This window comes from Ochlerotatus camptorhynchus, unplaced genomic scaffold (genome assembly GCF_037179485.1).
Source record: "Ochlerotatus camptorhynchus isolate MF236.1 unplaced genomic scaffold, CSIRO-AGI_Acam_v1.1 ptg000125l, whole genome shotgun sequence".
Classification (NCBI taxonomy): domain Eukaryota; kingdom Metazoa; phylum Arthropoda; class Insecta; order Diptera; family Culicidae; genus Ochlerotatus; species Ochlerotatus camptorhynchus.
In genome coordinates, this window is record NW_027040615.1 from 1,531,154 (window position 1) to 1,545,034 (window position 13,881).

Here is a 13,881-nt window from a genome sequence, read left to right on the forward strand (position 1 = left end):
GCACAATGAAACAGCACACTCACCACAGACGACCAAGATCAGCACCACAAAGATGATCAGGATGGAGGCGCTGATGATCAGGACGATCATCAGGTAGCTTCCGGTTTGACCCGATAGCAGCGGTTCACTGACGGGTTCACTTTCACCGCTGAACGGACCCCAACCGCAGGAGTTTCGTGCCCGAACCCGGAACGTGTGCTTGTGGAAGGTCTGCTTCTCCGGGATGATCCAGTAGACGTCGGTTCCGTTATATACCAGATCCCAGTGTTCGTCGAACGTCACGTACTCTTGGCTGTCGGTCGGGATGACATCCATGCGAGTTGGGATCGTATTGTTCATCTCTTCGGAGTTGCCGTCGTTGAGCTGTTCGACGGCGGCACTGCGTTCTACCCGGTTCATGTTGCGAGGTGATCGCACCAAGGCTTCCAGAGCGTACTCCAGGATGACGGCTCCGTTGTCTTTGGCAGGTTCCCAGGAAACTTTGTAGACATCCTGCCGAAGTTGGGTCACGATTGGGCGGCTCGGTGTGCTGGGCCGATCGGCATCGGTTTCATAGACGAACCGCACATCCGGAGGCCACACGTACGGATCCTTGCGGTTCGGGTAGAACAGCAGCACGATGAATCGGTATTGCGTCTTGGGCTGAAGTCCTGTCACTTTGTATTCGTCGTTCTCCGGGGTGGTAGCGTTGACGCCCGTCTCGAAGATCGTTTCCCAGGACTTGCTGCCAACGGCGGAGTATTGCACTTTGTACCTGCGAGGAAGATTTCAAAAAACCGTCAGTTACCGATCGTTTGGAAATCGAATGTCATCAACTTACTGTGAAATGATCATATGGGGCCGCCAGCTGACGCACAGCTCAGTGGACGAGTTGAACACCAGGTGGATGTCATCCGGTTCCGGGAAGGTCACGATCTGCGCCTGATCGCTTATGCTAAACGTCGTCTTGGTCGAGTGAGCTTGGATCCAGATAGTGTACGAATGATTCGGCTGCAGTCGATTGAGGCTTATCGAGAGATTACCCGAACTTTCGTCAAACTCTGCAATGATATTTTTGGTATTAGCCTACGATCTTGGTTTAAGGGAATTCCTCCAGTACTTACCTCCAACGGGCTGCTGCTGTTTATTTTTCACCCCATCGTGAATGTTCTCCGTCTGCCAGTGGATCTCATACCACACGCGATCGCTGTTCTTCACCACCGAAGGAGACCAGTAGACAATGGCTTCGGTTGGACTGAGCGTTGCTGCGTAGATGTTTTCCGGCTTGGACGGGGCTCCCACAGCCGTACTGAGTATCGTTATCGCACCCATCCGAGGGCTGTCAAGTCCTGCTACCGAGCCATAGTGCTCCTGATAGAAATTGGTTAGCATGACCTGGAACTTGTACCAGGTAAACGGTTTCAGTCCTTCGATGGTCTTGCTTCGGTCATATGAACTCACGCGTCTACATACCAATGGATCACAATCCACTGTTCCGTTCTTGTTCGCCTCGCTCAGTTCTTCGTAGAAGATCAGATACCGGATTCCCGTAGGCTGTGTGGAACAATTTGTGTGGACCTCTGCCTTCGGCAGCCACAAAGTCAACGAATTCTCCGTCTTGCGAAGCAAGTTGGCCTGATAGCTTTGATCCTTCTGTAGCGGAATCAAGCACTGCCTCTCGGGGAAGTACTGTAGTTGTAGCGGTAGCAGTGTTCTTGCTCCAGGTATCGTGATCGTCTCACGATCACCCGTTTCATCCATCCGAACGATTGCATCGTTTCCATCCAACCAGTAGAAGTGATCACTATCCTTTGCGATGCTCTTCATGTTCGGGTAGTACTCAAAGCCAAAGTTCACACACGTCTTGTTGCTCAACCCGATGCTACGCAATCCAGTCTCACCCCAAAACAGTCTGGCCTCTTCGCTGACCGAAGTCTGCAACGTCAACATCGGATGGACCGTAATTCCAGCCGTCCGATTAGGACATTCCTCGAAGCTATCGTCGAAAAATTCCACCGTCTTTTTGTCATCGAAGGTGTGCACGAAAATCACATCCTCCGGCACTTCCTCGATCCAGAAGAGTTTTCGATCGAACGGAGACACCACCAGATTGCTAATGTTTCCCTCCTTGTGCACGACATTCGCCAGATGGACTCCCTCGTGTTCGAACCGGCTCAGATCAAAGGCGTAGATCGCACTCCCGACCAGCTCCCGCTGGGACCAGTACAGTATCCGCTGGATCCAATCCACCGTCAAAGACGTCACCGTTCCGTTGGTGGAGTACAGCTTCAACTTAGACGCCCCATCGAACTGGAACAGCTCATTGTTTTCGTCCACCCAAAACAGCTTCCGTTCCCTGGCCAACCGGGCCATGAAGTTCACAGGCGTTGATGTCCCAACTACCTGCGTGGAGTTCCTCGAATCAAAGTCTACCTTGATGATGTACTCCCGGGTGGCGATCAGAGCTTGCGGAATCGGATGATCGTGAGCGGTGTCCACCAACCGCACCGAAGTCATTTCACTGGCCCGAGCCGTTGTGGCAGCCTGCACTCGGAAGTAGTACGTCACGTTGTGCACCAGATTGCGCATGATTCGCTCCGTTCCGTTGACATGCTCTCCCTCCAGGACTTGATTGATTTGGCCGTCCTCTTCGTACCAGCAGTGCACCTTGTAGCCAACGATCGGTCCATTGGGAGTCTCCGGTGGGGACCACCGGAAGGTGGCTTCGATGTTGTGTGTGTACATGATCGGGTCGACAAAGTGCCGCACGTAGACTCGCGGATGCGTCGGTTGCGATGGTTTACCGGATGGACTGAACAGACGAGCCACGGAGAACGATGACGATCGCCAGTGAGTGAATGCACTGATGGTAACGTTGATCTCCGTGTGAGGACTTATGTGATTCGCTCCGGACGAGTTGTACGGATGAATGGGCTTGGACAGTTCGTGGATTTCATCTGGTCTGCCTGCCACTTTAATGGTCAGTTTGTAGAACACCTTGCCGTAGTCTACGTTCGAAACCGGACTCCAAACGATCTGGAACTTCTTCCAGGTACCCTGGATGCGAATGGAACTGTCGTTGACCGGGTTGGGGAGGACGTTGACGTTCCGGTTACCTTCCGGGTAGATGTGATGGGCTGGATCAACTATGACGAAGGCACGGGTCCCGTTTAGCTTTTGATTTTTGATGTGGGCGAGATTTCCACCTCGTAGATCTCCGACGACGATTTCGTCCTTCTGGAGCCAGAGCAGCCGATCGCTAAAGTGTGTCAGAGGACCCACGGAGAACTGATCCGAAAGGACTGCTATGGGGGAGACTTTCCCGGAGTCTGGCTTCGGCGAACCAGTTCCAGCCATGTGCTCGCTGTACAGCTCCAGATTGCTGATGGTTCGAACGATCCAGTAAACCTTCTTGCCATCCAAATCCAGTGTCATCCCTATCACTTCCTTCCCGGCGAACCGATTGTGCTGTTCATGATAGTAGGTATGCCTGTCCTTACCATTCAAACGAAATGCTTCCACTACATAAGCCGTAAAGTGATAGATGAAGCCTCGCAAAGCATCGAACTTGATCGCCCGCACATTGTTCACATTGTGAATCGGTTCGTGCTGCTCCCCATGCAAACTACTCCGCACGATCATCTGCTGCGAAGGGTTGTAGAAATATAACCTCCTTCCGATCCAATCCACTGCCACACATTCTACCGATTCCAGATCCCTCAGCTTGCTGACCCCTGCCTCGCTTTGATTGTAGAATAACAACGTTGAATTGCTAACCACGTATAGGATGTTATCGAACCAGGTAATATCCGTGACGACTCCATCCTCCAGCTCCGTTTGCCCTATCAAAGTCTCGACGCTGTCTCCAATAACATCGCTTCGCAAGAGTCCCTCGCTTCCGGACCACACCATATGCCGATCGTGCGAATCCTTCAACGTCCGCACCCGGAACTCTGTACTCCACGGTCCCTGCCCGGCGTCCGTGTAGGCCGCAGCCTTAATCACGTACTCCTGTCCTGGGCTGACTAATTCCAGCTCTTCGGAGGTGAATGCCGTCCCGCTGATGTTCCGGATCGTCTTTCCGTCGATCAGTTCCAGTACGTATTTCCACTCTTGCCACGCTCCCTTGCCCTTGATTCCCAGCAGGTGCGGTACATTCCAGAAGATCTTGATCTTCCGGTTTGTCAGCAGAGCTTGCACGTTCCTCGGAGGATTCACCGGCGTCGGGATGGGCTGAGCTGAAGTGAGGTTCACGTAGATGCTGAAGTACGTATTGTTGACATCCATTGGGAATGCATTGTGGTAGTAGCTCTCGTGTTTCTTGTGGTAGTCTTCGACCAGAACTTCCTTCCCATTGGTCCAGTAGAACAGGCCATTGGCCAGAGCGATCGATTTGACCTTCCCGAAGCGCGGTTGCTGCGTGTTTTGACGAATGTTCTCGGTGATTTTTCCGTCGAGAGAGATCGAGAGAACTGTGTTGTTTTTCTGATCCGGAACCAGGACCCGAAAACGGACGTGATCGATCGTGAATGCGCCCAAGTTGTGCACGTTGTTCAACTGAAGGGGGTTGATCTCGTGCTTGACGCCGTTGGAGATATCACCGAGGTCGAGTCGAAACAATCCGGCATCCGAACTGTCGCTGCTCATCACCCAGAACAGATACCCATTGAAGGGATCCACCTCGAAGTGGGTGGGTTTCTTCTGCAATACGGCATAGGCAACGGTCATGCGATCGCCGTTCAGATCACATCGGGAGATCTGCCACAGGCCACCGGCCTTCACTTGACCCAGTATGTAGAGGTGATCGTTGAGCCAGTCCACCGAAAGCAATGTCGGTCGGAAGTTGTGACCTGCTTCCGGGGTCAGGATGGCAGTTCGACCATGTGCAGCAGTTCGACCTCGCTCGACAGCCTTGCTAAGAGGGGCTTTGTAGATGTACCCTGCATCATCGGAGATGAAGATCAGGTTTCGGCGGATATGAATAGCGGTGCCGCGGATTTTCTGGCTGGAGTGGCTGCTGTACAGGATGTTCGGGGGGTCCAGAAGCAAGTCCGAACCTTGTGAGGAGACAGCCCGTTCGGCACCCAGGATCAATGTGGGCTGAATATCCTTCTCTTGATCGGGAGGCTGCGGTGGCGTCTTGACGTAGGTCGTTGACGGAGGGCCTTTGCCTTCCGGGTTCAGCATAGAAACCGAAACGGAATAGTTTCGCTCCGGATGGAGTTTCTCGAAGATGTAGTACCGGGACGAGTTGGACTCGGGGATGTCCTGGAAGAGAGTTGAATTGAGGTTAGCGATAAGTTTGGGGTTGACGGGGAGAAAGGTGATTAATTTGTTAAAGCGATAGGTAGATGCGAAGTCATGCGTGAGTGCGAGTGCTGTTAGTGAGGTTGGCCTAACTCTAGAGACGGAAGCCGGAGAAGCAGAGCGGGTGCAGCGCCATTGCAGAAGCGAAGTGCGGAGGAGAGAAAACAGCCAGAAAGATTGAGGGCACACAACAACGAATTAAGGGGATTTTGAAACCTTGAGGGCATTGTAGCCTTCGGGATCGAGATCTGTAATCTGGAGCACGTATGTTAGGATGATACCGTTCGGGAACGGTCCGGGTTCCCATGAGATGGAAATTCGTGAATGATCTACGGCTACGGCGCGTACAATTTTCGGTTCGGACGTCGGCACGCCCTTCGGCAGGGTCTGGATGATGACGCTCTGCTCCGAGATGAGGACGTCGTTGCGATTCGGCGAGAGGATCAGGGCTACCCGGAACTAGAAAAAAAAAGAGTTTGTCAGTAAGGTGACCGTAGGATCAGACGATCTTTGTAGAACCTACCCGATACTTGGTGTAAGGCTGCAGGTTATCCACTCGGATGGTGGAGTTGTCGCCCATACTTTGGTTCCGGCAGAACTTCCAATCACCGGCAACCTCCTCGTACCTCCACTGTACCAAGTAGCTCCTAGGTCCGTAGCTTTTCTGCTTGGTCAACTGAACCAACCGCTCGGGAATCTCCCACTCCAGCGACAGCGAAGTTGCCGTCAGACTGTCAGCCACCAGCGCCGGCGCCGGTGGCGTCCCAATTTCCGTTTTCAGCCATTTGAAGTACCGCTGCAGCGCATCGTTGCAACCCATGACGCAGTACAGCTCCTTGGGCTCGAACAGCTCCTGGTCAGTTTTGTTCTGTTGAAGAGATCGGCACGGTGGTTAAGAGAGAATTTTCACGCCGATATTCAAGGACTTACGCAAACATTCTGACAGGAGGTCTCCAGCGCTAGCTCCCACAATCGACAACCGACTCCACACTGAAAGAAAGAACATCGTAAAAGCTTAAATTAGTCTGGATCGTAGCAATCGGAACGTAAACTCATTCACAAAAATCTACCAGCCTTCGCAGGATTGATAGCTCCGGTTGGTCGATCAAAAGTCGTGCTAAATTTGATTTAATTACAACCCCTAATCGACGTCGGCCTTGCCGAACGGTGCTCCGTCCCGAAAAAAAGAAAAACATAAACGAGCATCAGATAACCTTTCTCGGTGCGAAATGGCTCGCACTTGACTTGAGTGAGGAGTTCTACACGGCAAACATCGTCATCATCATCATTGCATAAATCTTCGAGTTAAGCAGCACGGGACCGCTTCGTTCAGCTTCTAAATCATTCCCGTTAATAAACCTAATGCGCTGATTGCGCGCGTCTCAATGGGCACTTCTTGTTAGCTCGGACTGGGGACCACTCGACGACAAATCCGGAAGGCGTGGGAGTTCCCAAGACGATGCACACGCGTGCCTGTCGGGCACGATGCGTTCGTTGGTAGCGCTACGATCTAGTGGCCATTTTTTTTCCAGCAGTGGTGTAAAGAGCAAAGCCTACTTCGGACGGATGACAGCTGGTTTGTTTACTTTTTTTAATTAGTAATTTTCCAAATGGAACCAAAAATTTGGACGACACGTGTTTTGAAACGTCGCAACAGTTGCGCAACCGAATCCGCCGCAATTCAATGGCAAAAAGAGCGTGTGTATGGGCACATATTGTGTGTGTTCGTACATACATGATTTGTATGGATAGATAATATGATCTTTGCTCCGGCGTGTCGTCGTCGTCGTAGCCATTGTCGGAAGCTATTCATGAGATGCTTTGAGAAAAATTCCCATAACTCAATTGGTCTGGAGAATCGAATGAATGCTAGTTCCAGGAAATGGCGATTTCTATTATGATGCGGCCGTTTCGCGAATTTTGCAATGTCAATTGTTTTCTGATGAGCTTTTTTAAGTTCCTTTTAATGAAATAGTTTAGCAGTAATCGAATTCCAAAGAACTAAGGAACTCACCATTTGTGAGCTGGTCAACCATTGGCATCCCAAAATCGCACGGCGCTGTCAAAACAACCACACATGTGTCAAACATTTGAAATATGCACGCTACTCGTGCAGCATTCCTTTCTTCGATCCATCGGAGGCAGATGACCGCAAGTTCACATATTTGTTTTCGTCTTTTTTTGCGTGTTGTCTTTTGTTTACAGTTGAAATCTAACCTCGGAAAACAGAACGCCATATGTCCATCACGGAACCCTACGGACGACGACGATCCCGCCACCAGCCCCGACTGGAAGCCGCTTGCAAAATTTTCAAACTCTCGTCCCTTTTATCGTTCCATTCTCTTATATATTTTTTTTCTCATCGACTTTCAACAAGGTCTAATCAAAACGACATTATACAAAAACTAACCCCCTATGGATCCGACCTAACCTCAAGTGGTTGAATTGCTCGGAAAGTTGAAAAAACGCAGTAGCTCATGCTCACATGTCAACTGCATTTGCTTCCACAGCCTACTATCATACTAACGAATGCATGTGAGTTACGAGATTTCGAAATTACAACTATTGTAAACAGAAAAAAAAACGAAAAGAAATGTGACGTCTGCTCGGCACGTTGACATTTTCGGCGGTGTTGTAATTGAAACGTCATCGAATCGAACGCACGCAGACTGTTCTCAAGTGCCGGAGAAATTCCCACCACCACAAATTCTAATTCGTTTACAAGTGCAACAACTGTCAAGTGGAGAGGAAAGTTTCCTTCTCGGTGATGATAAACAGATTATATCGGTGATCGCATCTGAATCTGAAGAAGGAGCGAGACGATCTTGCTCTATGAGGGAAAGTGATGCTCGAATGCGGTTTTTCCTTCGGTTTATAAACAAAGTTGTTTTGAAGAAAATGTACGCGTGTAGTGCATGATCACAGTTGCATTTCAGTGGCGCATAAGTGGCAATGATGTGATGTTTTTCTACTCATTTACGAGACGGTAAGTTGTAAACAATCGCTCAAAAAGCCTATGCGTGTGAATTTTGTTTTCGGACAAATTGAAACATTTTGAAAATATCCAAGTTTGTCGTATGATTATTTTAGGAAAAGTTTTTAGGCAGGTTTGTAGATGGATCAGATCTCGTTTTTGGCAACACAAATACTTCATCTTTGTTGCCAAAATCGAGACCTTTTCGACGTATTACAATGGATCAATGAAAATACTGGGGGGAGGAGATGACTGTCAAATCCGAACAATCGTCGGCTACTTCGCAAAACTGGTTCCAAACGACAACAAAGCTATAATTGGTTTGTTGGTGTTTGGAACTACCGCTCTATAGTCGCTATATTCATAGTCTGGCGGATAGAATCTCGGGAACCAATTGAGGTGTCAAATAGCGGAACCAATCGAGCAAATCACGACCAACAACACTCTGTAGGTTTCTTATGACTTATTTACGTTTGGAACCAGTTATGCGAGGTAGGCGACGATTATTCGTATTTGACAGCCACATCCACCCTTGGTCTAGAGTCGGTGTATAATGGTTCACGCCAAGAGATAAACAGTTGAACTCGCATCACGGTTTTCGAAGGATTACTTTTCTTTTCACTTGGTAACAGAGGAATTCTACATCAACTTCAAATGACTTCTAGCGAGAACAAAAAATAGCAGCTGTAATGAATAATTATAACAGTGATTTTATCAAATTATCTTATAAAAAAAATATAGAAATTACCATTACTGATCATTACCAAACGTATCCCATGTCAATTTAATGCTCACTGCGTGTTTATGATCATTTATTCAATTTTATTTTATATTTTATTGCAATACCTTTCGTGGACCTTTCAAAGCATCGTAATGTTTGTTTACTTTGCACGATAGGTAGCCGGTTTGACAGTTCAATAGGTAGGCTTGGCTTCACTCTTGGCGTGACTCATTATACACCGACTCTACCTTGGTCAAATCCGAGCCAGTTTGTGATTGGTCGATTTGACAGTAGCAATCGTGGAATAAAAAGGACAGAGGGATCGCATAAATCTGGCTGGCAGTGATGCCGGAACCAATGTTGACGTCAATGGCGTTGTTAATTGTTTATATTTGCGAAAAGTAAGTTGAAAAATTGAGTGCACTGCGTGTTTTAAGCGATGGACATTGTTGTTTGTTTATGGTTGTTTTTATTGTGTTGAGCGAAAATGATGTAAAAGTTGCTAAACTGCGGTAGGAACTCCGAATAAAATCCAAATTAAAATAGAAAAAATATTTTTTACATTCCTGGCATCATTGGTCAACTCCGTCAAACACCACGCTCAACATTCCGAACGAAATTCTTCAAAAAAATTTAAGAAGAGTGAGAAGCTCGATCAGGGTGGCCAGATCAAATACCTACTAGTCAGTTGGTGGCTACCATTCAGCGTAATGTGTCCGAATATAAGACCTCACTGCAAAAGGAAAACGAACGGCCACGGCCACACGGGAAGGAGGATCAAACAATGGGTGCAATCCTACACGGCTGAACACAATGATAGCGGCACAGCGGCAAGCGCAAATTTTCCAATACACTGAAATCCGTTTGACAACCCACAATGAGCGCATTGCGGAAAAAGCGGCATTGTATTAAAACGCGTTTTTTCTCTCAACATTATGGAAAAACGCGGTGCGGTTGAGCGGCAACCTAAGAAGTGCTTAATGTTTTCAGCAGTATTTGTTTTTAATTTTGAACTTACCAGAACCTTCTAAACGTGATCCAAATAAGCATCCAAGGTCGTAGTAAGTAGTCAGAACCATGTTGGCATCCGAGGAAGTGGTTAGATTCCTCTTGAACCAACACCCACAAGTGACACATCAAATTACAGGAGAATTAAAAAATATGATCATTGATGGTCTTATTAGGTACAGACGACCACGGTAGCCAGATCTGGACATGTTCCGGGTACCCCCGGGGAAGTGGCCACTTTCTTCTTGAAACTACACCCTCATGCGACACATAAATACACATTTAGAATTTTTTACAGAAATCTGTAAAATTTTACCGAAATCTCAACAGCTGAACGTTCGGTAAACAGTTTCGCAGATTTCCTGTATTTCTTCACAAATATCTGTGATTTTTTCACAGATATCTGTAAATAATTACAGGAAAACTGTAAAATGGTTTACCGAACGTTCAGCTGTTGAGATTTCGGTAAAATTTTACAGAAATCTGTAAAATAATCTTAGTGTGTACGTACCTGAGGCCAATGGTACGAGATGAACTAGCCAAAGAGTAAAACATCTCGCTAATGAAGCAAAAAAAAAATAAGGCCAATGTAACTTCTCTCGAGTTCTCGGAACTTCCCCGAAATCCTCATCAGAACTACTCTGAAGTTCTCCTCAGAACTACTTTGAAGTTCTCCTCAGATTTACTCTGGAACTCTCCTCAGAATTACTCTGAAGTTCTCCTAAGAACTACTTTGAAGTTCTCCTCAGAACTTCTCTGAAGTTCTCCTCAAACTTACTCTGGAACTCTCCTCAGAACTACTTTGAAGTTCTCATCAGAACTACTTTGAACTTCTCCTCAGAACTACTCTGAAGTTATCCTCAAACTTACTCTGGAACTCTCCTCAGAACTACTTTGAAGTTCTCCTCAGAACTACTTTGAAGTTCTCCACAGAATGACTTTGAACTTCTCCTCAGAACTACTCTGAAGTTCTTCTCAGAATTACTCTGAAATTCTCCTCAGAACTACTTTGAAGTTCTCCTCAGAACTACTTTGAACTTCTCCTAAGAACTACTCTGAAGCTCTCCTCGTAATTGCTTTGAACTTCTCCTCAGAACTACTTTGAAGTTCTCCTAAGAACTACTTTGAAGTTCTCCTCAGAACTTCTCTTAAGTTCTCCTCAAACTTACTCTGGAACTCTCCTCAGAACTACTTTGAAGTTCTCCTCAGAACTACTTTGAACTTCTCCTCAGAACTACTCTGAAGTTCTCCTCAGAACTACTTTGAAGTTCTCCTCAGAATGACTTTGAACTTCTCTTCAGAACCAAGGTTGTAAATACTCAAACAATGTGTTTTTTAATTATGAAATAATTACCCGAGTAGCACACTTTCATCACAATAAGTTACAGCAACTTGTTTATGACTGAAATAAGTCGTATATAAGTTTCTAAAATTGATTTATGATAAGCGTGCTACTAGGGTAGATGCTATGATCATATTTTGAATTGGTAAGATACAAGAGGAGGTTGCAAAGAATGTGTTTGACATATTAAACCTGTTTATTTAACTTCATGAGAGTCACAATCAGCGGTTTTTCACACACTCACTCACTCACTCAGCGATTAGCAAATCGCTGATTGTGACTCATAGGAAGCAAAATTTACAGGTTTTATGTTTCAAACGCATACTTTGTAACCTCTTCTTGTAAGTTACAAGTAAAACATGTCATCATACCATCTTTTGGTTTTATTGCTCCGAAAAACATTATTTTAGCTGAAATGAGTTTTTGCAACCTTGCTCAGAACTACTCTGAAGTTCTTCTCAGAATTACTCTGAAATTCTCCTCAGAACTACTTTGAAGTTCTCCTCAGAACTACTTTGAACTTCTCCTAAGAATTACTCTGAAGCTCTCCTCGTAATTGCTTCGAACTTCTCCTCAGAACTAATCTGAACTTCTCGTCAGAACTACTCTGAAGCTCTCCTCAGAACTACTCTGAAGTTCTCCTCAGACTTACTTTGGAACTCTCCTCAGAATTACTTTGAACTTCTACTAAGAACTTCTCCTCACAACAACTCTGAAGTTCTTCTCAGAACTACTTTAAAGTTCTCCTCAGAACACTCTGAAGTTCTCCTCAGACTTACTTTGGAACTCTCCTAAGAATTAATTTCAATTTCTCCTCAGAACTATTCTGAGCTTCTCCTGAGAACTACTTTGAAATTCTCGTCAGCACTACTTTGAACTTCTCCTCAGAATTAGTTTGAAATTATCCTCAGAACTACTCTGAAGTTCTCCTCAGAACTACTCTGAAGTTCTCCTCAGAACTACTCTGAAGTTCTCATCAGAACTACTTTGAAGTTCTCGTCAGAACTACTCTGAAGTTCTCCTCAGAATTAGTTTGAAATTTTCCTCAAAACTACTCTGAAGTTCTCCTCAGAACTACTCTGAATTTCTCCTCAGAATTAGTTTGAAATTCTCCTCAGAACTACTCTGAAGTTCTCCTCAGAACTACTCTGAAGTTCTCCTCAGAACTACTCTGAAGTTCTCATCAGAACTACTTTGAAGTTCTCGTCAGAACTACTCTGAAGTTCTCCTCAGAATTAGTTTGAAATTTTCCTCAGAACTACTCTGAAGTTCTCCTCAGAACTACTCTGAATTTCTCCTCAGAATTACTTGGAACTTCTCCTAAGAACTACTCTGAAGCTCTCCTCATAATTGCTTCGAACTTCTTCTCAGAACTACTCTGAAGTTCTCCTCAGGACTACTTTGAAGTTCTCCTCAGAGCTACTTTGAAGTTCTCCTCAGAACTACTGTGAAGTTCTCCTCAGACTTACTTTGGAACTCTCCTCAGAATTACTTTGAACATCTCCTAAGAACTTCTCCTCAGAACTACTCTAAACTTCTCCTCAGAAATACTTTTAATTTCTCCTCAGAACTACTTTGAACTTCTCCTCAGAACTACTTTGGAACTCTCCTCAGAATAACTCTGAAGTTCGCCTCAGAACTACTATGAAGTTCTCCTTAGAACCAAGGTTGCAAAGACTCATTTCAGCTAAAATAATGTTTTTCAGAATAATAAAACCAAAAGATGGTATGATGGCATGTTTTACTTGTAACTTACAAGAAGAGGTTACAAAGTATGCGTTGGAAACATAAAACCTGTAAATTTTGCTTTCTATGAGTCACAATCAGCGATTTGCTGATCGCTGAGTGAGTGAGTGAGTTTGTGAAAAATCGCTGATTGTGACTCTCATGAAGTGAAATAAACAGGTTTAATATGTCAAACACATTCTTTGCAACCTCTTCTTGTATCCTACCAATTCAAAATTTGATCATGGCATCTAATTATTTCATAATTTAGAAAAACATTGTTTTAGCTGAAATGAGTCTTTGCAACCTTGCTTAGAACTACTCTGAAGTTCTCCTCAGAGCTACTCTGAAGTTCTCCGCGGAATTACTTTGTACTTCTCCTCAGAACTACTCTGAAGCTCTCCTCGTAATTGCTTCGAATTTCTCCTCGGAACTACTCTGAAGTTCTCCTCAGAACTACTTCGAATTTATCCTTAGAACTACTTTGAATTTCTCCTCAGACTTACTCTGGAACTCTCTTCAGAACTACTCTGAAGTTCTCCTCAGAACTACTCTGAAGCTCTCCTCAGAATTGCTTTGACCTTCTCATCAAAACTACTCTGAAGCTCTCCTCAGAACTACTCTGAAATTAAACTTTTGGGATAATCTAGTGATTACTAACCTAATAAACGGGTACCATATGATATCCCGAATTGGTGGTTAGGCGCTTCTTATGGTTATTGTTTATGCTGTTTTCTGTGACGACACGTCTGCCATTCGCAGTACGGAATGATGTGCTGCCGTGACATCGTCATTCCCTTTCTCAGCAATTTTTACAATACCTTT

The 13,881-nt window shown here is 45.7% G+C and overlaps 1 protein-coding gene across 6 annotated transcripts in view; it reads right to left on the reverse strand.

Annotated features, from left to right (window-relative positions):
• sev (sevenless) overlaps nt 1–13,881 on the reverse strand; it is a 67,431-nt gene that overhangs the window by 2,541 nt on the left and 51,009 nt on the right. For 3 of the 6 annotated variants that reach the window (XM_065220397.1, XM_065220396.1, XM_065220394.1), the window contains exons 3-8: nt 6,217–6,276; nt 5,810–6,154; nt 5,503–5,745; nt 1,104–5,247; nt 821–1,040; nt 24–754 (exon numbers count right to left, since the gene is read on the reverse strand). In XM_065220397.1, coding sequence (XP_065076469.1) covers nt 24–754; nt 821–1,040; nt 1,104–5,247; nt 5,503–5,745; nt 5,810–6,154; nt 6,217–6,276 — 5,743 coding nt within the window. The remainder of the gene's footprint in view (nt 1–23; nt 755–820; nt 1,041–1,103; nt 5,248–5,502; nt 5,746–5,809; nt 6,155–6,216; nt 6,277–13,881) is intronic. The other 3 variants (XM_065220398.1, XM_065220395.1, XM_065220399.1) reach the window with 2 other exon arrangements.